The sequence below is a fragment of the Neopelma chrysocephalum genome, unplaced genomic scaffold, assembly GCF_003984885.1.
Source record: "Neopelma chrysocephalum unplaced genomic scaffold, ASM398488v2 Primary Assembly neopelma1_74, whole genome shotgun sequence".
In the NCBI taxonomy this organism is placed as follows: Eukaryota; Metazoa; Chordata; class Aves; order Passeriformes; family Pipridae; genus Neopelma; species Neopelma chrysocephalum.
In genome coordinates this window covers 8,179,317-8,206,194 of record NW_020897735.1, presented here as the reverse complement: position 1 = coordinate 8,206,194, position 26,878 = coordinate 8,179,317, and the positions used below count along the sequence as shown (strand labels likewise).

Genomic DNA, 26,878 nt, shown 5'->3' with positions numbered 1-26,878 from the left:
CGACCCCACGGGCGGACGCGTCAGACCCACGGAGGAACAGATTAAATTAGGGAATTGCTACAGGAACCTGCTTGGAAACCAGCTGGGGCCAAGGATGAGACATGGGAGGATTAAAAATAAAAAAAGAAAAAAAAGAGAAAAAAAATAAAAAAAAGGAACTGCAAATATACCCTGTTACCACAGACAAAAATTTAATCTGCTGAAACACAAAGACTTTTAAGGTCATAACTCAAGATTTAATATTTCAACATGAAAAGAAATCCAAGCCATTCGACTTATTTGGGCTTTTGAAACAAATGCAAATGTCTCTGTTTAAAAATTGTTTTCAAATGAGAAAAACAAATCAATATATATTAATATATCACCCAAAATAAAAAACATAACACACTCTTCATCGTAGAGCATGCTGCTCATTCAGAATAAAGACAGGACAAAGAAAGTAGAATTACATTTCATGATGTAATAAAAACATTAAAATCTGTGATCATTAAGTGCACCATCGTACAGGAGTAGCGTGCTCAGAGTGGAAATGTTCTATACCTACCAGAATCCACCTTTATTAAAGCAAACAAATCTTTAGGACACTACCTGAAACTGAAACCAGTAATCACTGTGCTGCATTGCCTTAAGTTGCAGTCAGGCACATTCCAGCTATAGCACCTGTTATGCCTCTTCATGATTGTATTCTTTACATCTGTGAACAATTATTTTCTTTTTTTTTTTTTTTAGAAAAAAAGACTGGCTTTTGCAATCCTTGCAATGCTTATCCTAAACAGATACTGCAAGTAAACTCTGTTCTGAGCAGCACAAGTTGGGGCTTTTTTTTCTTTTTTTTTTTTTTTTTTCAGAAATCTGAGAGCTGGACTTAACGTTGGCAGTAGATACAGTACAACAACTGGATGTATTAAACAGTTCCTCAAAAAAAGTCTGAAAGGAAGATTTCCCTAAAGACTGTTTAAAAAAAAAAAAAAAACCAAACCCAAAGCACTTCACCCGAGATCTGTTCAATCCTCCTACCGAAGTTCGGAGCTCGCCAACTTTTGAGAACCACAGGGGAAAAAAAGGAGGGGATGAGGTGGAGAGGAGAGAGAATTAAATTATTCCCAATTTGTACCGATGAAAAGCTTCAAGTAAAAGGAAATCCACTTGTTAAAGATCTTGCTACATGCACAGTCCCTCGTCAGCCGAAAGCCACAGTAGTTATAGCGTTGGGTGTAACAGCAGATTTGATCATTCATAAAAAAAAACACTGGCAAACGTTCCTTCATCCTCAAGAACTCGCACCCACGGTTTCTGTCCCCGAAGCTTCTTAAAAAGTGTTTCTGGTTCTGCACATCTCGGACCAAACTGGAGGAAAATGGTAAACATGTCTTCTCTTGATGCAATCCCAAGCGAGCGGATCCCTGGCCCCGGGAGCCGGGTGTCATTTCCGAGTCTGGCTCTTCTTTGGCACTGCGGGTCGCTTGGCCTGCCACAAGTGGTTATGGATCGTCAGGGCGTCCACGCTCACGGACATGGTTTTGGCTGGGATCACGTTAAACTGTTTTCTGTCCGAGCTGTACTTATAGAGTTTGTCAATCATCTTCTTGGTGATGCTCTTTGGCCCCGTTCCTGTCAGCTTGTAGATCTCCTCCGTGTCGGGGTAGTAGCAGTAAAGTGCTCGGAACTGGCAGCCGGCGTCGCGGAACAAAATGATGTAGTGGTTGGCATCGCATTTTTCTAGTTCCTGCATTAAAATAAAAATGAGGAAAATTCCTATATTATGCCCAGCTTCGAGCTTGCACTCAGAGCTGAACAGCTGTTCTCAGTAACTCTGATTTTCAGTCCTTTTATAAACTTACAAGGGGAACTGTAAATAGGGGATCGTGTTTTCCACAAGCCCCACAGTCATGGGAAGAAAAGGATCCTCCAGTACAGGCATATTTTAAGAAATTAAATTCATACAACACACCAGTGGGATTACAGAATTAGCATTACAGACACATTTGATTGTGAGTGCATTAATAATTTTCGTGTTTACCTCTAATATTGAATTCTTATGTGGTTCATTCACTTTTCCAGCAAGACAGCAGTGAGATATAGCATTGTGAATAATAGGCTTGTTGGATTTGCTGCTGGGCTCCTTAAATAATTTTGGACCTAGGGAAGATAAACAAGTAAAAATTATTTGTCCTGCATCTATGAACATTAACATTTTCATTCATAGTGAAAAAACCCCTTGTTTTTTTCCAGAATGATTGACTTCTAGAGATATTAAACAGAACAAAATACACCTGGCAACTCCCCACAAGTAACAGTGTGTCACATCAAACACACCACAGGGTTTTCTGACCTGGGATTCATAACAAACAAACAAACCAGGCACCTGTGTATTCTGCCACTGAAGCAATAGAAGATGCTGTGGAAGCGTTTTCCCAGTCTCTCTCTGTGTTCCTGCTGGGATTTCTGCTCAGAATGGGTAAGGACTCCATTGATTCAACTCTGGGAGGGAGATAAATAAAAAAATTATATGCCAAGGTTTTGGGGTTTGTCCCTCTAATCTCACATAAACTCAGCAGCTGCTGGCCCTGACTGGAACAGGTTATTCTCCCTTATCCTCCCCAGAACAGTCTGATTCTCCCTGCGAGGCATCAAAGCAAAACTCTGACTCCTCTGGGAGAAAACAGAACAAAATTGCAAGTCTGTACAGAACACTGGGGTTGGCAGCCACATAAAATAGATGAATTCACCAAACACTGTGTGCCTCTGTGCCAGTGAGCTGCAGCAAGCAGCACTGAAGCCCAACACTACTCCCTAGCACGGGAAGCAAGGAATGAAGCACGGCCTGGCTGTACCTCTGCGAGGGGGTGCCACCAGAGTGAACACTTTCAGGCTCAGTTGTTGCTGCCGAGGCCAAAGACAGACTGGAACCAGATTGAGCACTGCTCAAATTATCAGCTGCAAAACAGAAGAGAAAGTGTCAGGCACTTTTTGTTAGAGCACATCTGGAGACTCGGTGAGAGCAAACAAGCCCAGACCCTTACGTGTGGAAGAACACTTTGTCCCTGAATCACTGTAAGACTCTTCACGATGGACCGACTTCGGCCTGGGTTTTTTGGGCTTTGATTTGGGCTTTCCAAGCCCTTGCTCCTCCAAGATTTGCTGCTGTTTTTTCCTTAGATACTCCTGCTTGATAAGTTCTCTTCGAGCCTTCTCCTCCTCTTTCCGTATCCGGTCCTCCTCAGCTTTGCGACTGAAAAGCAAACACACCAGAATATTCAACACATAACAGTTTCCTCATCCTAAAGATAAAAAGAAATCTTCTTTTCCAGGTATCATTACCGAGCTTCATCTCTTTTCTGTTCCACCTCAGCCTCCAGCTGCTGTTTCCGGATCCGAGCCTCCTCGGCTTTGCGCTGCTGCTTCAGCAGGAACGCCGCGCGTTTCTTGGCCAACTCATCCTCTGCCTTCTGCTCATCCTGCAAAATCCAAAGGGACGCAGAGTTTTAGGGAACAGAAGATGTTATGTGAAGCTGGACATCACAGGATTTCCTCAGATCTCCCTGGAATCCTCAGCAAACGTAAGCTATTACTTTTGGAAATCTTTACACAGAACTTTTTGTTGCTCGAGAAGAATTTAAGAGACAGTTTCAGTGTTCCTTTAAGTCTGTGAGGACAAAAAGAAGGGGCTCATCTTACTCTGACTTGGTTTTAAGTATGTTTAAAGATCACAAAACCTTCTAGGACTGCAACTATCACCGTGGGCTGGGACAGACAGCACAAATAGCCCAGTGGAATCATAATGAGTCAACTTTAATCACATTATAAAAAACCAGAAGTTCAATTCACTGAGACTGAAACAGCCTAGTTTGACCTTCTTGAAAGAGAAATGAAAAGCATCATCATGTCAGCACATCTGGGGTATTTACAATAATCACTGTTAAGCACAAATTAAGACATTAAATGTTCTGAGAGCAGTTCTGACCTCGGTGGAAGGAGCAGAAACATTATTTAAAGAACATCCAATGGAAGAAATACCACTGTACTAAAACCACAACAGCTTAACAACAACCCTTTCCCCAAGTCAGATTTAGGTGTGAAATCAGAATAATTATTTAAATTTAATACTTATTCATCACGAGCCATTACAGGACAAACCAAAAGCTGCATGAAAACCAGGCGTTTCTTCCACTGAAGATTCTAATTTTTCATTTGCTTGCATCTACAGCCATACAAGTAAATCCTCCATTAGAGCCCTTGACTTTTAGGCTGCTCAAAATCAGAGAAATTTGGGTGCAAATGCCAAAAAAAATCCCCAGTTCAGCCTCCCAGCTCCCTGACAAGTGTCTCAGTCTGCTCAGCAGGCTTTGATTGGATACCTGTGTTCTGTCAGAATGTTTTCTTTCAGTTCAAACAGGTTCACAGGATGCTGAGATTTCAAAATGGTAAATTCCTCCCTTGCATTCTGTGATTCTTTTTTTTTTCAAGTATTTAGAACATGTTTTCTGTCTCTCAGACAGAAAAAAGAACTCAAGGAAAGAGAAGAAAATCAAGGTTATTCCTGGTTCCTACTAAAGTGAAAAAGCACCAGGATTTCATACATTAAGTCAACAACTTCTTTTTCCACAAGTAGTTGTTTTCCAATGTAGATTTTTTTATATCCAAATATTGTAACCAGTGTGTGCTGTGTTCCACACACTGGGATGAAGTGGGCAACAACAGCCCTCGTGCTGGGTGAGGAACAGCAACCAAAGAGAGAGAGGTAACATATTTACCTTGAAGAAAAAGCCCACACCAGACTTCTGATCACCTTCACTGATCAGATCCGTGGAGCTATCCTGGTTTTCAAGTTCTCCTTCATCTGGAGCTTTTAAGTCAGACAAGTCCACTTCAATGAGGTTGGCCTTGCTCCTCAGTGGCTCCTCCACCGGGACGTTCTCTTTGCCCGAGCCATCGGAGGAATTCAGCCCTGTTTCCTTGAAGCTGTTGTTCACCTCCTGGCTCATTTCAGACAGAATATTTGCATCTTTGGAGGTGGAGAGGACAAGTGCCCTTTGATTGCTCTCGTCATGAAGTCTATAGGTATCAAAGAAACACTTCTCTTGAGAGCCACTTCCAAGGTCAGGACTCCCTTCCAAGCCGATTTCCGTGGGTGTCTTTGCCAAGCTGTTGGGTGGGAATGGTCTTAAATGGGGGAGGTTTTCTAGACTTGGTGTTGGGGTTTTAACTCGTGTGGAGTTTTGCTGTCTGTCTTTAGGGACTTTGAGATCAGTTGGTCTCCCTGACCGAGGAGCCCTCCCTTGGCCAAACCGGGGTGGTTTCCGCAGACTGTTCATTCCAGTTGGAGACAGGGGCTCCACAAAATGAATCGAAGGCTTTACCTTTTGGTCCTGAGAGTTACTTCTGGTTCCTGGTGATGGCACTGTTGGAGATTTCATAAGCAGCTCCTGCTGCTGGGAAATCTTTAGGATGGCCTGCTGAAGGGTGCTGATTGTTTCATTCAGTTTTTCAATAGAAAGATCACATTCATTTATGTCCACCTCAGTCACGTTGTCTTCTAGGAGGGCAACGGAAATAATTTTACTCTTTTCCAGATCATGTATAGCAGCAGAGTCTTTTGGTTTGTGTTGCTCAGCAAAAGCCAGGCTTTCCTGCATTTTGACTTTCGCCACTTCTTGAGAATCGCTGAGCATTTCTTCTCTCTCCTCCTCCTTCCCAAGAAACTCCTCAGGTTTGGAACCCAAAGAAACTTCATCTAAGTCTTCCCCATTGTGCCGAGCGTACTCTTTTGCAAAATGTTCTGGTTTAAGGGGTTGTGGGCCATCGGGAGACTTCCCTTTTTTAACAACATGCAGGAAAGCTGCCTTGCCCAACTTTAGTCTCTGCCTTGCTGATAAGGCTTCCATCTTCTTCTTCTGAGCTTCTATGGCCCGGCGTTTCTCTTCCAGCTGCATGTGGAGCTGCACCAACTCCGAAGCCAAAAGATTAACGTTATCCTTGTTCTGCCTGCTGGGGCTTTGCTCTCGCTTCTGTTTCCACGTGGTCAGTGGTGCTGGGCAGCTCTCTGACCCATCTGGTGTGGTCTTCTGGGAGCTGCTCGTGCTGGACTTGGTTTCGTAGCTGTTGAGCCTCTGCAGCTTCCGCTCAGCGAAGCTGGTCATGCGGACGCTCCCGCTGGCCACGGACACGCTGCTCACCTGGGAGATGGTGCTCAGGCAGGGGCTGGAGCGCCCACTGGCATCATCCTTGTCCTCGTGCTCCTTCACCTTCATGTCCTCTTGCAGTTTTGCAGATTCTTCCTCCCCGATGTACTTAGTGACTATGGGATGGTCACCCATGGCTACCAAATCCTGCTCGGCGTCTTCCATGTCCAAGAGATCTGACTCCGAGTCCTGTCTCACCATAGTCCAGGTCGTGTCCTGACCGTGCAAATTGAGGCCTTTCACATAAGTTACATTGACTTTGCTTGTTACCTCATCATCAGGTTTAGCAGCATGAAGAAAGAATCCTCCAGTGGATACCTCCTGAGAGGAAGGATCTAAACTGCTACCAGCCAAAGGTCTGGAAGCTTCTAAACCTGCTTCCCCCAGGGCCACTGGATCTGCAGTACTGGGATCTGCAGCTGGAGTGAAATCAGAGCTAGAAATGGGAGTAAAAGTCCTATTGAGGTCGTGCTCACCATGACTGCTCGGCGCTTTCTTGCGGCCCAAAGGCAAGTGTCCTTCATTTAACCTCTTGGTGACAAAACTCCTTTGTTTCCCCTCCCCACACTCCTCCTCCTTGTTGATGATCTGTTTTTCCTTGGCTGGTTTCAGAACCGCAGGCATTAAGGGCTCCAGGTAAAAGCTCTCTGGTTTGCTGTCCGAGGTGTCACTGCTGGTTTTTGGGGACCACGCTGATGCCACTATGCTGGGCACCCTGGCTGGTGGGTTCTGCACCTCCAGGTCACCACGGCTTGGCCTCTCCTCAGATCTGATAATTGCAATGAGCTCTTCATCTTCATCCTCCATCTCCACGTTGTTCAGCAAGCTCTTCCCGTTGGCTTTCACTGACGGAGGGTGGGGCTGATTTTTGGGGGTTACATTGACAATGTTTGAAGCCAGACTGTCCTTGCTGATGGATCTGGCCAGGCTGATGCTGTCACCAGAGCCGGGGTCCACATCAGTGCTGGCAGAATGATGAAGAGCAAACGGTGTTGGCTGAGACAGAGGCCTAGAAAAGATAAGAACAGTCTGCTGACACTCAAGCCCAGTAAGTTATAATTTGTTGAATTAAAGATCAGGATTCAGAGAGCTAAAATTTTTGCTTTATTTTAAAAACACATCCTGTGTGAAGTGACCAGCAACACTTCCACTTTCAAGAGTGCTTCCTGAAAATCATGTCTGACAGATTTTCAATGCAAATCTAAAATCAGTCAGCTCTGAAAATGTACATTAAAAGAAAACAAAAATCAAAATTAAGTGACTGTCAGTCCATTTCTAAGGCAGTGATACCCCAGTCCTACAATCAGATTATGTCCTTGGGCAATACTGCAATGCCTAAATGCCTCTCTTACCTGGGTTTCTTCTCTGGCCACGCAAGAACTGCCCCTCGTGGCTGCCCGTCCACACGGGTCAGAGAATTCGAACGATGCCGCTGCCCTGAAATGGTTTGTGAATTGATAACAGTTTTAAAATGGTCTTTAAACCAGCACTCTCACATTATTTAACAGCAAACACAATAACAGAACTGACTCCTTCCCCAACAGATGGCAGCAGCAAACAGATTTGCTGCAGCTGCAACCACAGACACAGTCAAAGCCTAAAAAAATTAAAATCCAGTAAGTTTCTTAAAAGATCTTGACAATCTTTTAATGCAAACAAAGATGATTTACTCAGACTCAACATTCTCACCACTTGGGTGACTACAGGTTTAATTTGACTTTAAATCACTCACATAAATGAACTTGTATTTTTATTATTTTATTGACATCGATGGTTGCTGACAGTTGAAACACAAATTCAAGGTGGACTTACCAGGGCTGTCTTCTCCCTGTAAAGATTTTTGCTGCTTTTGCCTCAAAGGGAGCAGTGGATGGGAAGGGCTAAAGGCAGGGCTTCCTCCTTTGCCACTGATTCAGAAAAGCAAAAATTCATTACTACAAGATTTTTTTTTTGTGTAATGAGAAAATCATATAGTTATGAAGTTACAGCTGGTAATAGTTACTGCCATAATAATGTATCTTTAATTTTAAAGAAGTTACTTAAAGAGAAGAAAAGGTTTTCATGTGTAACTATACAAAGGTAAACCTATTACCTGACATTAAACTAAGTTTCTGAACACATTATATTTAAAATGTTGCTTATGCAAACAGCAAATTAGAGACAAAGGCTGAAATAACTTCTTGCTTGCCACCAAATTTAGGTGAGCTGAAAAAACTTGTCATTAACCTTCCTGCACATCACATCAGGTTTGTTTTCATAGAATCACAGACTGGTTTGGGTTGGAAGGGACCTTAAAGATCATCCAGTGCCACCCCCTGCCACGGGCAGGGACACCTTCCACTAGCCCAGATTGCTCCAGCCTGGCCTTGGACACTTCCAGGGATGGGGCAGCCACAGCTTCTCTGGGCAACCTGTGCCAGGGTCTCCCCACCCTGGATTTCTTCCTAAAATCCAATCCAGTTTTAATATTTCCCATTTTTTCCAAACCAGAAGCCAGACTAAGAGCTTCTGCCATGCACCTGCAGGAGCTTATTGGCATTGGCCAAAGAACAACAACAGCCCAAAGTGTTTCTGTGAACTTGAGAACTGAGACTGTCCTAAAGACCGACTGCAACTCAAATCCGCTCAGTTTGCAGCAAAATGACAACAGGAGGCAGGAATTGAAGATAAAACACCATGAGGACACACTTACAGGTACTCAGGCTCCTCGGGGTGCAGGTAGTACCTGCTGCAGGCCTCAGGGGCTGGCTGGGCCGAGGGCTGCAGCTCTGCTGGGCTGGGACCGGCAGGACTGGCCATGAAACTGCGCTTGGTGGCGTTGGAAATGGGGACAGGGGGGCGGCTGCTCTTCTGCTGCATCACTGCTTTGACTGGGACATATTTACAACATTCATTTCCATTATTTACAACTCACACCAGCCATTAAAATGACAAAACAGGACAGGAAGCTTTCAAATTGCAGCGTGTTAAGAAAGCAAACCTTACAAGGCAACGCTAAAATAAAACCTCGAGTATTAAAAATATGTGATTAATAGTAAAAATCTGTGAAAATATTAAAAATTTTCTAGTGACTATAATGGGAAGAAAGTTTCAAATAGATAATTAAGTAGTGGGTTCAGAGGAAAATTTTACCTGTTCAAAAATTACCCATTCAAAAAAATTAGAGCTCAAGGGGATGTAAGACTAACTTTCCTTCTATTTTTACTGCTTTCAAAGAACCCCAGCATGAATAAACTTTGGTAGAAAGAAAGCTCCAAAGGAAACATCACCAGGCAACAGTTTCATTGCATTGTAGGTATTTTTTAAGTAACATACTAACATTTATCAACGGTTAAAAACTTACCATCTTTTATTTCCTGAATATCTCTGGGTTGGACAAAGTCTGGTTTGACATTCTCAAACCACCAGAAGAGTTCTGCAATGAACACCATGACGTTAGGCTGGAACAGAGAAGAAGGGAAATTACACCTCACAATAACAAAATACTCTTGATTTACCCATATTTTATTGGAAGATATGTCCTTTGTTATGTTTCTTACCTTCAAAACCAAAGGAGCATACAGCATGTCCTCCAAGGTGAGGTAAAAGCATTTGTTCAGGTATTCATTTGAGAATTCTCTCAGAAGTTGGATGTTATAGAGGCTGTCTGCAATTGATGTCACCTCCTTCAAACAGATATCTGGGAAGGGGAGAGGAATGAGGAAGTTATGGCACTGCTCCAAGGAATTACTCTTCCATCCCCATCTCCCAGGAAACCACAAACAGGAGCTTCCCAGACTCTACACCATCCTTGAGTATTTACTGGCTACCAGGGACATTTCTCTGCCTGTTCAATCCCAGAGAGACAGGAAAAGGGGGAAGAAAAGCACAGATAAACCAGTATCAATTCTGCATTAATTTTTGACTCCACGGAGGATTCTGTCTGTCACAGCAACAGAGAAGGGAAGCAGGCTACAGAGAACACAGAGAATGACAAAATACAGGAGCAATTAAAACCAGACATCTTGATTTGCAGCTAATAAAAGGTTACTCCTAGGATTCACAGTGCTGGCTCCTCCTGAAAATACTCAGGAGCTCTGCAAGGTACAACATATCTGGGAATTTAAAAACCAACACAAAATGTTGATCTGAAGAAGTGAATGCAAGAAGGAAAATGAATTATTAAAAAAACCCCCACATTTTCTGGGGAAGAGAACACATGTTTGCAATGCTGAGAGTGACAATTGCTGAAGACTGGGAGGAACTATTTTAAAATCCAGATTTTAAAATGTCAAGCTATGCACTCCTACAGCAAAACAGGAGAACTACCAGCTACCACTAGTGGACATGTGTGTTCCTTTTTTTTGGCCTACTAAAAACCAGCTCAGTTATTTGAGCAAAGAAAGCCATCTCACCTAAATCTATAAAAGAAAGGATTATTTTTGTAGCTCATAATATACAGAGCACAGTCTTCTAAATACAGTAAGTAAAAAAACAAGATCAAATACACTGATGCAGATTCTATATGTGATTTGACTCTGACTTGCCATGTTCCACTATCTGTTGTGTTGCATTTTTATTTGATAATGTATTTCAAAGATTTAATTATTTTTTTTCCCCCTAGAAACCTTTATTTTACATACCATCCAGTTTCATTTGCTCTGGACAATAATAGTGTATCACAGCTAGAAGAGCAGCACCATCACTCCCATCCTTCATCAGATCCTCCAGCAAAGGGAAGTAAGGTAATTGTCTGCTGGAGAGATGGTCCCGTCGGTAACGCACCTACCAAGAGAAAACAGGGGCTCACATGGTGCTGAAGATGCAAAAAGACAAGAGAAAAAAGGCCAAAAAAAGGCATTTTTGTTAAGCATTGAAACCTCTTTTCAGTGGATCCTTTATAGAATCTGCTCCAATCAAACCAGCTGACAAGGGTGTGCTTTTCTCTCCCTGGAAGCCAATTCTGAGGAATATGGTGCTTCCTTTTAATCCTAGAATGGTTTGGGTTGGAAGGGACCTTAAGGTCATCCAGTCCAAGGCCCTGCCATGGGCAGGGAACCTTCCACTAGATCAGGTTGCTCATCTACATTCAGTCTCCTCATGTCTGGAGCAATCCATGCTGCTGGATTCCTCGCTTCGTTCACACCTTGTAATTCATTATAACCAATTGAAGTCAAAATTCTTCCCCACAGATGCATGAATGCAGCAGATCCAAAGAAAGAGACATGGATAACTACATGAAAACACTTAAAGCTTGGGCAAACCAAACCAAAACACAGCAAAAAATAATTCAGATGAGCTGGTGATCTCTCATACATTACCCACATCCACGGACAGCAAAGTTGCCTCAGAGAGAATCAAAACGTGGCAAAGCAGATAAAAATAAAACCCGTGGCCTTTTCCAAAATGGTCAGAGAGAGGAGCAAGGAGGCCTTGATGTGAACAGCAAAACTCTCCATGATTTACCACAAATCAAAATCAAACTCTTTGGAGCTGCTAAAGCCACTCAGCTGAAGAACAGATCTTGGCATTGCCTCTTGCAGCTTTTGCAAGAGAAGTTGCAGGGTTGCTAATTCCTAAATCACCCACACACTGCACTGCACTGGAGGCTGTGTCTGGCTGAGCAGCAAAGCAATGGGACAGCAGGAGCACAACAACTGGCAGGAACCCCTGTCAGTGCTGCAAAAACAGCCCTCTGGCACTTCAGGGCTTTAATAAAACTCAGCATTTAACACCCCGTCCTGTCTGATGTGCAGATACACCAATCATGTATTTAACCATCAGAGGAGAGCTGGATTTTACCAATGGCATCCTACCCTTTTCCAAGCCAACCTGGGAAAGCTCTCTAGACACACACACACACACTCCTATGTGTCAACTTAGGATGGCACAGGCTGTGAAAAAATCTGTTCAGAGGAATGAAGATCGCTTGGAGGAGTAAGAACCAGGTTCATTTCTTTATTTTGCATAAACATAAGCACGTTCTGTTAAGTTTCCCAAGGAACTCAAAGCTGTCTCTGTATTTAATGCTGGTTTTTTTTCCTGTCCTTTTACCAGGTGCAAATTATCTTTTTCCCCAGCCTGGAGCACTCCATGAATATGTAATGGAATGGGAATCATACTGTACCACACGAGCATATTCCACTGGTTCCAGCATGCAGTGGGATATGGCATGCATCAGATCAGGCTTACACAGAGAGAAACAGTGAGATATAGGATGGTGGTTATTCAAACAACAAAACAAATCAAAGGCATCAGCAACATCCATTATGCACTGGGAATGTGGCCCCTCAGTCTGGGAAAATAAGTGTGCACACTCAGGTGAACTGGTTAGCTTAAAAGGGTCAGCATTTAGCCACTGGGAGTATTAAGCATATTAAAAAAAAAACCAAACACTTCAGAAATTCTTTTGAAACTTTAATTCCTCCTATGTTTAAAGTAGATAAAAATAGTTCTTTTCTAATAGGCTTAAATAGAATTTAAACCAACTGCAGTCAACATTGAGAAGTAAAATCTCTAAGAATTCCTTGTTTCTTGTAGCTTTGGTGAAAAAAACTACTAATTTATCAAAGAGGGTTTTTATGGACTTAATTTAATTCCTTGGTTTTTGCTCAACTATTATTCTCTTAACCATTCAGTCTTTTACACTGAGAACTCTGAATTCTTCCTCATATTTTAAGTTGAGTTCCGTGGTTTGTTCCCCTCCTGCCCATGCACACAATTAATGACATTTGTGTGCATTAAAGGGCAGAAATGGTGCTACTGAAATAGAGATAACTCTTTATTAAAAATGCCCCAAATCACAAAATAAAAAAGAAATACAGAAGTGACAGAATCTGACAACTACTTTGGAGACTGCAAAACCTGCCAGTAAACCAGTATAATCTAAGTTGTAGCAGTGAGACAACCTCTATTTACCCCTTTGGTTTAAGATATTTCAAGTTTTTACTGCAGCCCATATATTTGGTTCAAACAAAGGATTAGGAGGCAGCAGTGGGACTGAGCTCTCTGTGGGAAGGCAGAGAGGTCACGGGGACAGGGAACTGCCCCATCACACCTGCCTTTTCCAAGGAATCAGCAACTGAGACAACAACTCCCATCTCCCCAGAGAGAAAGTGAGTAACACCAACTCCTGCAAGTGCAGGAGAAAGGGCATCAAAGCTCAGGAAAGCAAAGGAACAAAGGAAAACCTCTGCAAGTTAAAATAAACCTGGAACACGCTGACAAAACAAAGCAGGATTCTATATCACAAGTACAATTTTGGTATTTTTTTATAGAGTGGAATTTGTTTTAAAAGAGTGGTATTGATATTCCATTTTCACACTTCAGCATCAAGAAAAACGAGCATTTTGTTCCAATATGCAAATTGTCTCTCCTCCCATTTGCCAGCTCAGGCTCAATAACTGGGCACACGATCCCAGCAAGTGTCACACGGGATCCAAAGTGGTCTGTCCAACCTCCCAACCCCATCCCAAGGAATAACAGAGCTCTGGTCCTGACAGACTCACAAATCTGCACCAGAGCAGGTGTGAGAGCAGTGCAGGAGCATTATTTAAGCACAAACATCTGAGTATCTTTATGGATTCCAAGATTAAACAGCCATTTAAGTCGCCCGGCTTTGCCCTCACCTCCGTGCTGGGATCAGTTCCCTACTTACAACAAAAACACAACTATTCCAACTGTTCCTTCTCCAGGGTTTTCCTGCTGCTGCTCCATCTCCCTCCCTCCCTCCTGCAGTGTGGAAGCAATTTGGGGATGCTGTGATTATGCTGGATGCTGTACAGTATGCAAAAAGCGTGTCATGGAAGCAAAGCCTGATGACCCAAAAGCTTACCAAAAAAACAACAAAAAAAAAGGTGTTTTTCAAAGAGCAGCTAAGAAGCATTTTAATGGAAGCAAACACTCTGAGGAAGTTCAAAAAGCCATGGTTTTGTGGATGACAACTGGTGTAAAAGTAGTTCACTTACAGGTACTAATTTCCAATACCATTTGGAAGGAGACTGCTCAGGAAGCAAGGAAAGGAACGTGGGAATAGGAAAGGAACATCAGCAATGCAAGTTAAAAGCAGTAATACTTAAATGCACTTCAGCAATAAACACTTTCATATTTTAGAGGGGTTGTAGCCTAGAAATTTAGATTTAGAGATATCAGAATGAGTCCCAAGAGTCAACAGAGTCAAATAATTAAAGGCATCCTTCAGACTATGCATCAACTTGTAAATTAAACAGCTCTTTAGCTCCTTATTTTTGAAGGATATTATTTTCCATAGAAGGCACTAACGTGAAAATTAAACAATTGTGCCTTGTTCAAATGTCACACTTTGATCCCCTTTGCCCAGCAATGCCAATTTGAGGAAAGAACATACTATTTATAATTTATGAAATCATAAATTGGGAGCTCAGAGAGCTGACAGACATTATGATTGACATTCTCCAGAAATGAAAGTGTGCTATATTTTGCAATATTAGTGCATTGTGATATAATTTCAAGGGGAAAAGCTGGAAAAAACTACAAACACACACATGTAACATTCGAATGCCAAGAGTATCCTTACTGGACAGAACCTGAATAAGTCTCTGAATATACATTAGACAAATAACCCATGCAAAAAAAAAATACACCCAAAAAGCTTTCAAAATATATAATATATATTTTGTGCTGTGAAAGCTGAGTCACATTTACCCATGTACAGTTGATACAAGTTATTTTAAGTTGAAACAAGCTGTTTTCATCCAACTGAAACTTAAAGGAAAGTCAGAAGACACCAGTGGGCTCCAAAGGTAAGGAAGGAAGGGCACTGATGACAGAGATAAAACAAACTGGATGCACAAAACCTCAGGAGTTTTGAGGACTGGAGCCCTCACATTTCTCTGACAAAGAAAATACTGATATTTGAATCCATTCATCATCAACACACAATATCAAGACTGAAGACAAATCTGTTTTACCTTTTGATGCCCTGGACTTTCCATTAGTTGCTGTTTTAATTTAATCTCTTTCTCTGTTATCTCTCTCATTTTAAGGTTCACCTAAAAGGACATTACATAGAGAGTATATTAAATACATCTGAATATGTTTCCACAAGTCAAGTGTTCTTCTTCCCATGGAATGGTCAATCCATTCCACAAACATTAAAAGTTGCAACAGTTTTCTAGAGCAATTCTCTATTAACAGTAGCTGTAATCACAACTAGGGAATCCTGGGTTTCCAAGGAGATATTCCCCTTGGAATGTGACTCTGGTGTCACTCAAAAGGGTTACAGTAACTTAACTGTTGCCCTTGGAAAAGTTTCAGTATTTCTGGTGAATGTGTTCAAGCTGGTTAGAATTAACTCCACCCTGTTATTTAACATGAAACAATGCTTCACCTAAAAAAAAACAACCAAAAAAACCCCACCTCACAGTCTGAAAATAAAGAACCCAATTTCTACAGTTTTCCTAACTTAGTTCCTAATTATCTTCCTTGTTTTAAAATTTATCAGCTTTACTCATCCCTGAGAAAAAGGAATTGCAAAGGTTGGAAAAAGGTGACAGAAAATGCACCGGTGAGAAAGATGGAAGGAAGACGCTCATCAGAATAATTTTAAATATCTGGAAAGTGACAATAAGAGACAGGCATGCTTTCCCCAAAGGAAATATTACCTTGTTAATCCAGAAAACCATTGCATCCTCCAAATCATAGGGCAGTTCTTTCGAGGCACTGAATGTAGAGAAGCGCTTGACACTCGCCACCACCTTCTCGATGCTGATCATCTCCACGGTGTAGGCCATCATCAGAGCATCAATCATGGCCATGTGAGAGCTCTGAAAGGGGAAAACCAGGAGCATTGAAAAGTAAAATCCCTCTTAAAGAATGGTGTGAAGTAAGGGAACACACAGGTACCCCCGGAATGCCAGGCAGTGCAAGGAGTTAGGAGAGTTTATTCCAAAGTGGAGAACACTGGAGTAACAAGGGAAAACTTCTGACAGTGCTGCAAAAAGCACTGGGCCTGAGAAAGATGTCTCCTGTTCTCTTTCAAGCTTTTATCTTCATAACATCTGAGGGTTTCTCTCTCCTCATACCAGAGAGAGAGCCTGAAAGCTTCCTCTGGAATCCAGAAGGAAAAAAACCATCCACCTATCCTTGAGAAAGGTACTTCTTCTTAGGCAGAAAACCCTTCCTAAGTGAAACAAACCCTAATCTCCTCGTTAGAGATCTTCCAGAAGAAAACCATCCAGCTATCCTTGAGAAAGGTACTTCTTCTTAGGCAGAAAACACTTCCTAAGTGAAACAAACCCTAATCTCCTCGTTACAGATCTTCCTGAAGGGTATCTACACTTCCAGTGCTGTATTTAAAATCCAAAACCTCCTAAAGTTAGCGACCTAGAAACAGAGAGCTCTTCCCTCCCTCTTCCTATTTTAACCAGCGTTAAATAAAAGGCAGCTCGTTAGCGGCTTTAATTAAGCTCACCATTTTGATTGGGGCCGAGCCCAGATCAGACTCAGACACAGGTGTGTCATCGCTCTCCATGACGTAAATCCCCTTCCGAGACAGCGCCTGGATCACGGACTGGTGGCCCTGCAGAGCCGCCACCTGGTCGCCCTTGAGGATGAGGCTGCAGACGCGGCAGTAGAGCTCGCTGGACAGCAGCAGCTTGATCACGGGGGGTTTGATGTGCTCCTGCTCGTACTGGTCGATGTAAAACGGGTCCTTCAGCTCCTCTGGGACGTTGTCTGGAACAGCAGAGAGGAATCTGGTTGGTGGGTGTTAGAGGCGTTTGATTTTCTTTGGGATTGTAGCTGTTTGGAGCACAGGGTAAAACAGAGGGACAGCGGGGACAGAGTGGCTGGAGAGGAAGGGAGCTGGGGGGGCTGAGTGACAGCAGCTGAACATGAGCCAGGTGGCCAAGAAAGCCACCAAGAAAGCCAAGAAAGCCATCCTGGCCTGGATCAGGAATAGTGTGTCCAGCAGGAGCAGGGCAGTGATTCTGTCCCTGCACTCGGCACTGGTGAGGCCACACCTCGAGTGCTGTGTCCAGTTCTGGGCCTCTCAGTTTAGGAAGGACATTGAGGGGCTGGAGCAGGTCCAGAGAAGGGCAACGAGGCTGGGGAAGGGTCTGGAGCACAATTCCTGTGAGGAGGACGACTTGGGGTTGTTCAGCTTGGAGAGGAGGAGGCTCAGGGGTGACCTCATCACTCTCTCCAACTCCCTGCCAGGGGGTGTAGCCGGGTGGGGTTGGTCTCTGCTCCCAGGAACCAGCAGCAGGACACCAGGGCACAGTTTTAAGCTGTGCCAGGGGAGGTTTAGGTTGGACATCAGGAAGAAGTTCTTCACAGAGAGAGTGATCAGACTTTGGAATGGGCTGCCCATCCCTGGAGGTGTTTAAGGACAGACTGGATGTGGCATCAGTGCCACGGGCTGGGTGACAAGGTGGGGTTGGGTCACAGGTTGGACTTGATGATCTCAGAGGTCCTTTCCAACCCCGTGGATCCTGTGATTCTGTGAAAATGCTCTGGGCATCAGATGGGCACCATTTATATGTATCTTCAAAGCAAAATCTACAGCTGCTCTGAGCAAGAATATCCCAAAACATCTGCACACAGCAACAGCACAACTGCAAGGCTCAGTCACTGCCTCAAACTGAACAAGAAAACTAAGCCACTGATATCTTGGTTCTGAACTGCCAAAATTCACTGAAAGACCAAAATATCTGACTAAAACCTTGAGCACTTCACAAGCAGTTTGCAAACTAACTGGGCCTCCAGTGAGCTGATGGGCTATTTTTCTGACAGGAATGTATTTTAGCTTTTTGGCCTCTAAATGAAAATTCAAGCCTAGGAAGCAAACCCACACCACTTGGATTAAACAGGAGCTTTAAACCAAGGCTAAAAATTAACTTCTTTTGGCTTGGCAGGATTTCCACAAGTTGTATTAGGATTTTATCAAACTGAACATAGATCCTGAGTATACCAATTTGAATGCAAGTTAAAATTAGCAACACAAAAGACCTGACCCTTGCACACCCCCAACCATAAAGACACTTTTGCTGCTGCCCAGGAGAGAAAGGCACTGACAATAACTAATATTCCAATCACTCTAAATATGCCTTAGACGTTTCAAATCCATCCCAAAATAAATACTTTTACTCAGTAACCAGCTCAGGAGCTATTGATCTTTATAATGGCTTAGCAGGAATAATGAGAGCCTGCAACTCCAAGAAAAAAATATTTTCCAGCCTCAAGTGTATTGTCTTAATAGAAGCCTGACATTTCCTAATTTTCAGACATAAAATTCTATTTGTTCTATCCAGTCACTCTGAATATCTTTCCCCCAAAGTCACTTCAAGGGTTCATTTTAAACACGTACACCTACAGTTAAAAGAATTATTAATTTACTTTGCATTCAGTTCATTACCAGAATAATTCAACTTTCCCATTCCAAGGAATTCCTACCCACAGCATATCCTTAAACTGCAAAAAAAAAGCCACACAACATTTGTATACTGCAGAGCACCTGATGTTCACACAGAAACCCAGACAAAATTTTATTGTGAGAGCCAGAAGCACATCTCACTTAGACCAAAACATTTGGCAAACCAGTGTTGTTGCAACATCTCTAACAGCCATTGTTAGAAAGACAGTTCTGTCCCTATTTTTCAAAATGGGAAGCTTTCTGAAGTTTTTAAAAATTAAGATCACTATTTTGTCTTTCTGTGACAATGTGACTTTATATTAAGATGGTTGGGAAGAGACACAATAAACCCCACTGGCACTGCCTGAGTGGCATTTGTTAACATGGGTGTCCATTTTTAGTGAAAAACATAATAAATTCAAATATTTTTAATCTCCTTAACATTAGTCAACCTGACCTAAAATCAAAGGCTGCTGAAAGCTAATTCCATTTAATGGCCATTGCTGTTTCCAGGCAGAGAACTCCAGCTTCCATTTCTAAAGATCCGAAAATCTAAATGCAAAGCAGCTCATATAATTCAACATTTGAGCTCATTACAAGCAGCTACACCTTTAACAACCAAAGCCACTTTGCTTTGTACTCGAATTATTTGTGAAAGGCAATAATACAAGCTCATAAAATATCCATGAAGTTGTACATCTCTGGCAGAGCATTAGCACCCACTCCAAGTTTGAAAGGTTTTTTTTTTTTGAAACCACAAAAAAGAGAAAAAAGCAAATTTCAAATGTCTGAAAGCACTTGGATTGAAGGGTTTTGTACCAACACCTGCCCCCCACCAGTGACTGGCTGGAACTGGGATGAAATGGGTGGACACAGAGCCCTGGAGTCCCTCCAAGTCATGGACAGACCCTGCACTCTGGATTTTCCTCAGGTCTAGAATAGACTCAGAATAGACTGAGATTATTTTATAGGCTGTAACTCCAGAGAGCAGAAAGGTTTCTCTGCAACATTCACACCCCCCCAAGGGATACAATTCATTGGATTGGGGTGTTTACACACATATTAAAGCAGGAGAGCACTGGAAGGGGATGCTCGGTGTGACAGGGGCAGCCAGGCCTCCCACATCAATTTTCGATTAAACCAGCTCCATTTCAATGATTTTTAAAAGCCTTTTCTAGCACTGAATGGATCTGGTTCTCAGTGAAGAGATTCCATGTCGCAGAAATCAATATATTTAAAAAAAAAAACCAAACAAACAACCCCAAACAAACACAAAACCCCAAAGCAAAGCAAAAAAAACCCTTTGTATTTTATCTGCTGTTGTTCACTCTGAATGTCCAGCCAAGAAATCTGAAATCTTTGTCTTCTCTACTGAAGAACCCCCCAACTCCACGTTCCTGATCTCCATATAAGTGCTTAAGGACTGAATGGATTTGGATTGACCAGGATTAAAGGCAAGTCTGGGTGGGAATAACTTCCAGTAGCAGGATTAATAATTTGAATACTATCAGGGGAAGTTACTCATCAACATTAATCCTCCCATAATAGCAACTTATTTCACAGCAAACACTTGCCCAGTTTTATTTTCTACCCCATCTTCTGCCAGCTAAATTTGTCTGTGACACATAGGAACGGTTTTGTAACTGATTTCATGTCCTGACAGACAGACACATGGAAATTTTAATATATAAAAAGCTCAAGAATATATCAATGATATTAATTGATATTAATATACCAAAGCTCAAGAACAGCGATATTAACTTTATTATTTAATTCACATTTATTTATACTGGACATAATTGCACTATGCACATGGCAGGCACAAATAAATGAGAAATAAAGGTAGAAAAAATGCAATACAAATGGGATCCTATATAAATATATAACTCTGAGATGGGAAACTTCCAAATGTAGATGATGTTCTGAACAGGATGTAATTATGTCAAAAAAGCCTTCCCAGGCAGTAACACACAAAAAAGGGGTTTAATTGTGAGATATCTTCAATATTTGAAAGTATTTGAAGGTACAACCTAAGAGACTGATCTTTCCAAGTCTCAGTTTTTATCAGCATCTTTTTCAGCATCTTCCCATCGTGACCTATAAATGAACTTCGATGTTACAAAAGTTCTGTTGATTAAAACTCCTATTTTTACACGTTTATGGTTTGGATTTTGGGAAATAAAAACCAAAAAAAATCGACCTGAAAAAAATTAACTTCTGAGCAATTCACTTCTAAGCTACAAAACTTTCTGCTGAATAACAAATCATACCAAAGCAAACCAAGAACAATTAAATCATGTACTTCTTTTTTCTCTTAACTCCCAAAGGAAGTAATTTTTATGTTATTGGAAAGCTTGCAAACACCTTCTGTTTTTCCCAGTGTGCTTCCTGAGTTGTTTCCCCAGGTAAATGTTTGCATCAACTTCAAGACAGAGTTGCCAGTTTTAGGCAAACTGAGAGTTCAAAAGATGAAACTTAAAAACCACCAGTGTTTTTATAGTAATTTAAAAACAGCACATAACCTGCAATCAGCTCCGTGAAGGTGAAAATCATTAATTCAGCTTTTTATCAAGAATTGTTGGAGAATTTACCACCCTACTTGATACCAGAGTTGACTGGATCTCTTTCACACATGGAATTAATGTAAATTTTATACCCTATTAATGACTTGCATGCAGTCAGCTCATTATAGAGCAAAAATGCTCATTTTTCCTGCTTCCCACGCTTATAAAACGAAGTAATATCATATTTTTTCCAACTTTCAGCAGCATAAACTCTTGAGTGTTCTTGTCCTGCAGAGACTGCTGGGGAGACACTTCCACCAGCTCTTTGTGTAAGAGAGGAAGGACCCAAAAATAAACCCCCCATGACTTCTCATGATGCAATTCCTTCACTCTGTGCCATCATATCAATGAGTTCTAATCTCTCAAAAACTGCCAGTTCTGAGCATAAATCACCAAGTACAACATCATTTAGAGGACTATAAAAATAACTTCACTTGCAACAACCAGCAGAGAGACAATTATTGCCAGACTCTCTCCTCTCCTTTATCATCTCACTTACAAAAACCTGCTCAAAGACAACCACCTGATTGTGACTTGATAAAGAAAAATACAGCAATCTGAACAAATTTGACTTATCTGCTGCAGTGGATACACCCCAGATGTTCTTTTACCTCCAGAGGCACGAAGAACTGGTTTCCCATGGAAAGAGAGCCAAAGTGGGATGGTAAACAGCACAGAGCTTATTCAAATTCTGAGTAGGATTTCATTAGGATCGGTATCTGTTCCCAGAATTATTCAGCACTGGATGGATGCCCTCCAAGCTGCAGAAACTACACGTTCTCGGCACTAAGACCACCAGAATTAAACCCACTCTTTGGTGGTTCTCGTCCCAGCAGTGAATTATAAACCCTGTAGGTGATGTGGAATAGGGCACAGGAACATTTAGGCAGGAAAAAGCCAAGCTAAAGGCTTTGGAAAGCGCTGGGAGAGTGACCGCGCTCATTATCATATCTTTTGATCGAGCACAAAGCCACAAACCTGGATGAAGGAGGAGAGACAAAATAATAATTATGGAATCCTTCACCCCTGTAAACTCCACAGGATAATACCCAGTGTTTATGAAACAGGTGCTGTCAAAGGAACAAACGCTTAACTGTTGAATATTTGCTAAACACAAGAGCTTTCTTACAAGTATTTTTGCTACCAACCTGAGAAGAAAGCTGATAAAGAAGAGCAGAGAATGCAGGGATTTAGGCTATTTAGCCCAGGAAACATGCTCACACTGCTTCTGCCAACCAGTAAATATCACAGCACTGTAAAACCTTATTTAACAAGTAAGTTTTAAGCACTTCAATAACTAAAAAAAAAAAAAAGCCCAACTTGCATTTGCCCTCCAATGCATTACATTAGTTCTTGGCTTTCCTGCCTGCATCTTGCCAAAGGTCTCAGGCTACTGTCAGCATTAAGTCTGGAAACTATGTAAAGCTCCCAGGCCTGATAAATAAGTAAAACCCACTGAGTTCCTTTTGAAAAATCCAAATTTTACACACTGTTTTACAGAGGCAACAACATTTGTTATGGAAAGGGTTGGGAACAACCCCCTGCTCCCAGCAAGCTGCAACACTGAGACACTTCCATAAGCTCCTTCAATATCTGAGTTTTGACATTATAACTGTGATGGTGGAAAACATCATTTCTACAACTAAATCTGCCGAGAAATCAGAATTTTTCCTTGTCATTGTCTGTTTTCCCAAGTGGTACCAAAGGAAAACATCCCGGGGGTGTTTATTCCAAGAGCCCGAGGGGCTGAAGGACCAGGGTCACTCCCCTCTGCTCAGCTTTGGGCAGCACCTGGCCTCGTTCCTGCCTGGCAATCTGGCTCATTCCAATGGCTGTGGAAAAGTGATCTCCCCAAGGATGGCTTGCCAAGCCTCCCCAAACCTCCCACGCTCACCTCCTGTGAACCAAAGTTCCACAAACCCAGTGGCAGCTTTGCTTCTTGACCACTTAAACATCAGGAACTTTATTTTCTCGATGCCAGGAGAATTCCTTAAAGCGCCCCTTTGGGTTCCCATCAAAGTTTGTGGATGAAAAAAGGTAATTTTGTTCTAATCAAACCCCATTTTCTCAAATCACTGTCTCGGCTAAAGGGACTCAGAATCTTCCAAGTGCAGGTTTCCAGATGCACAGAGTGATCCGTGACAGTATTCCCAGATTTATCTGGGGAGATGGATGATGCTGAATGGGGAAACACCTTCCTTCACAACATCCTTCCCCTCTGCCTTCTGGAATTCTGACAAACAGTTGTAGGACCTCCCTCTGGGACCCATCTGTGCCAACCATGGCATCCACCAGAGCCAGGAGCTACAGCTTCCAGGAACAAACCATTCCGCCCAATTCCTGGGCAAGGAGAGGGGTTGTGTCATAGAATTTCTGCAGCTCCAGTTGTTTAGCTATCAAAATTCCCTTTTCATGGCCAGAAGGCAAAAAAAAAAGAGGAGGAGCACACCATCAAAGGAAACAAAGCCCAAACTAGGAGTTCAAATCTAAATTATTTGTCATGCATGCTCCCAGTGATTTGTCCTTGAGGGAAAAAAAACAACAAAGGATGAAGAATTTTCCTATTTAAATGCCAGCTTAGAGAGGGGGAAGTCAAATATCTTTTAACAGTAAAGAGAAAATACAGTTGTAGGTAAAACCTGCAGCGATGAATGACTTTCAGGGACAGCCTACACCAGAATCAAATTCCTGTTCTTGACCCTTCCCACACTTCCCCAGGAGCTCAGCCTTACTCAGATCAAAATGAAATCCAGGATATGCACCAGGATTTGAAAGATCAAGGCACAAAATTTTGTCAATTCACATGCATCAAATCCAAATCTAATATCCCAGGAAAACACCCTTAATCAGCCACTTGAAGGCAGTTATGGAAACCTTATCAGGTAAGATTTACTTCAGAACATGTTTTATTATTATAAACAGAGAAGCATTTTTTTTTTTACCAAATTAACCAGAAATTAGTCTAAAATAATAAAAAAGCCCCCAAAAGCTTTCATCTGCATAGTGAGATTTTAAATGAGAAAATCACTCACTGAATATCATCCAACATCTTAAAACAAAAACGTAACCCTGAGAGATGACAAGTAACACATCAAGTTCAAATATTATTCAAAATTATAATCTCATAGGAAACCTTCTTCTTAAACCCATCTCTCTATGAATTAAAGAGGCTTATAAATTTCTAGGCACTGTGCAGTGCTACTCCAGCAGTAATGGCTAAACATGTGACAACGACTTGCAGGAGCCATTTCAAAAATCAAACTACATTTCCACGGGCCACAGTCCTGCAAAGACACACATGGACACAAATCCTTCCTCACTGGAGCAGCACCAACAGCAGAACACGGAAAAAGGTTATTATTTCCTATTGTTTGTGGCATTTAACTGCTGTTAAATGTAATCTGCACAAGCCTAAATGCAAGCAGAAAAGCTGGCAAAGGCTGCTCCAGCCAGAGATCATGGGGAAAGCTGTTTCTTTTTAGTCCTTGGTGAAAGGAAAGCCAAATACTTTTACAATCAAGGTCTGTGTTGCCAAGTGCATAAACAGACTTGCCACTGAGCAATTCGCTGGTCCAAGAGGTGCAGCCACAACTGTGGAGCCCCAGCAGACACCACCCAGAGGCACGAGGCCACCGAGCTCTCACTGCAGCGTAGGATCCGTGCCAGTCCCTTCCCTCCAGGAGCAGCTCCTCTTGGAAACAAAGTCACAGCACACACAGGGTGCATCTCCAGGCCTGCAATATCCATTTTATCGCCGATGGCTAAAAAGTTTCAGGCAACGTTACAAACAATTCCAGCAACTGAGAAATATTTACGTCGGGAAACGCCTGTTCTGTTCTTTTAAGTTATCAGTGTTTTACTGACGCCCTCCCCAAATTCCCACATTTTTAAACGTCATCTAATCCCTGGGGGAGGTTTTTTGTCTCTTGTTGCATGTAATAGAATACCTTCACTAACATTAAACACCATAAACCCATGATTTTATTTTCCCCACAATCATTGAGATGAGGAGGCCACTGACAGAGCTGGAAATATTTGAAAAGAAAAATAATTTCGACAAATATTCCAGCAAGGATTAATATTTAACGGCAGGAATGGACCTCTTTTCTTCAGCCTTGTCACCAAGTAAGCCAGTGCTAATCCATTAAGCATATTATGAGTTTGGAGAATTAGACTTAGATTAACAGGGCCACCTCATTTTCCAAAACAAGACTCTGTACATGGTTTTATTATATGTTTTGTTCTGGATTAAAAAAACCCCAACCACTAGTGTTCCATCCTATTTGTTCATAATGAAGCTACTTAAACTCAAGATGGATCTAGCACATGGAGACAGATCTAGTTCAAAAGAAAAAAGCAAATTTCAACAGCTGCCAGGAAAACGCTTACAAATATACTCCAAGAATATTTATTTTTCCATGTTAAGACCGTACAGACTCATGACAATGTGAGGGAAGGGAGAACTCCTCTGTCACCTACAACCTGCTCCTTAATGTCACAGAACACAAACTGCACCTGCTCATTCATTTCTTTTTCACAAAAGAAAAACGCTGCTGAACACAAACGAATTGTATTTCAGCTCATCTTGAAAGCAAACCCACAATATGACAGGATAAAACGTCCTAACTGAGCACACAAAGGGTGTCAAGGTCCCAGCATCCACTGGCCAAGATGACTAGACAAGGAAGCACCTAAAGCCTTCCCAGCCTGGAGGGACTCAGGGCCTGCAAGCAGTGACATAAAGCTCTGAGGAACAAAGTCTGCTTAGCTAAAGCAAGGATTTAAACATTTTGAGGCAGGCAAAGCACCTCCCAGGCACCATCTGGGAGCGTTCACCATTAGGTTTGCTGATTCAGGGCATCTCATACAGTCCCGTTATTCCTGCTGGAGGTACCAGGAAACACATAATATTAACAAGAGAAGAGGTTGCCATGTTATTGATATTTAAAACAAAGCCAAATTTAATTACTCCTGGAACGGCAGGGGAGACAGGAAAAGCAAGAACAAAATCAAGAATGAGCTCCTGACAGAGGTGATCTTACCTATTCCATAGGCTTTAGCACAGATCCATTGTAGATTAGCAGCTATTTTTGCTCTGGCTGAATCATAGAGCTCCAAGGGGACAATCTCAACTGCACTATCCGTCAGAGCATCCATTTTTCTTCTGGTGCTATCTCCACCCGCACAAACATCAACATCCACCATCTAAAACAAAAACAAAAGACAGCGACTTTTACAGGAGCCGATTCACACGAGTCGATTCCGAGGCCACGCAGGAGAGGGGCCGCACACAACAGGCCCGGCATCCTTCGGGATTCCCACCGGGAGGGCTGATGGGGCGATTCAAAACCCACTCGGAAATCAAAGGGCATCGGAGCCCGGGGCGAGCATCCCTTTTTTTTGTGTGTGTGTGTGAAGGGCAGGGCCCGGCTCGGCGGAGAAAGGCGCAGCCCCGTCACCTGCTGAAGGGATAAAGGATGGGGCTCTCCCGAACAATGCGCGCAGATACCGCCGCCCCCTCCCCGCCCGCGGGGCAGCACCTGCGGCTCCTTCCCCCGCCGAGCCCCGGAGAAGCAGCAGAGGCTCCGCGCCCGCACGCCCATGGCCGGGGCCGAGCGGCGCCCCCTCCCCGCATCCCCTCCCCGCATCCCCGGCCCCGCCCGGGCGGAGGGGGAGGAGGAGGCGGCGGCGGGGGGCGGGGGAGGCGGGGAGGGGGCGCAGCCCACCCGGCGCCGGCTCCGCGCAGGGCCCCGCCGAGCCCC

At 42.7% G+C, this 26,878-nt stretch overlaps 1 protein-coding gene across 3 annotated transcripts in view; it reads right to left on the bottom strand.

The window, feature by feature from the left end:
* Nucleotides 1–214: 214 nt before the first annotated feature.
* The window catches only part of CAMSAP1 (calmodulin regulated spectrin associated protein 1), a 34,076-nt gene continuing 7,412 nt past the window's right edge, over nt 215–26,878 (bottom strand). The window contains exons 1-19 of one of the 3 annotated variants that reach the window (XM_027687647.1): nt 26,657–26,679; nt 26,159–26,321; nt 16,612–16,874; nt 15,803–15,964; nt 15,110–15,190; nt 14,129–14,161; nt 10,805–10,946; nt 9,722–9,861; nt 9,526–9,622; nt 8,875–9,052; nt 7,995–8,089; nt 7,535–7,619; nt 4,755–7,191; nt 3,322–3,458; nt 3,024–3,232; nt 2,835–2,937; nt 2,366–2,481; nt 2,021–2,139; nt 215–1,726 (exon numbers count right to left, since the gene is read on the bottom strand). In XM_027687647.1, coding sequence (XP_027543448.1) covers nt 1,424–1,726; nt 2,021–2,139; nt 2,366–2,481; nt 2,835–2,937; nt 3,024–3,232; nt 3,322–3,458; nt 4,755–7,191; nt 7,535–7,619; nt 7,995–8,089; nt 8,875–9,052; nt 9,526–9,622; nt 9,722–9,861; nt 10,805–10,946; nt 14,129–14,161; nt 15,110–15,190; nt 15,803–15,964; nt 16,612–16,874; nt 26,159–26,321 — 4,863 coding nt within the window. In that variant the 5' untranslated portion in view covers nt 26,657–26,679 and the 3' untranslated portion in view covers nt 215–1,423. Of the gene's footprint in view, nt 1,727–2,020; nt 2,140–2,365; nt 2,482–2,834; nt 2,938–3,023; nt 3,233–3,321; nt 3,459–4,754; nt 7,192–7,534; nt 7,620–7,994; nt 8,090–8,874; nt 9,053–9,525; nt 9,623–9,721; nt 9,862–10,804; nt 10,947–14,128; nt 14,162–15,109; nt 15,191–15,802; nt 15,965–16,611; nt 16,875–26,158; nt 26,322–26,656; nt 26,680–26,878 lie in introns of those variants that run through there. The other 2 variants (XM_027687648.1, XM_027687646.1) reach the window with 2 other exon arrangements.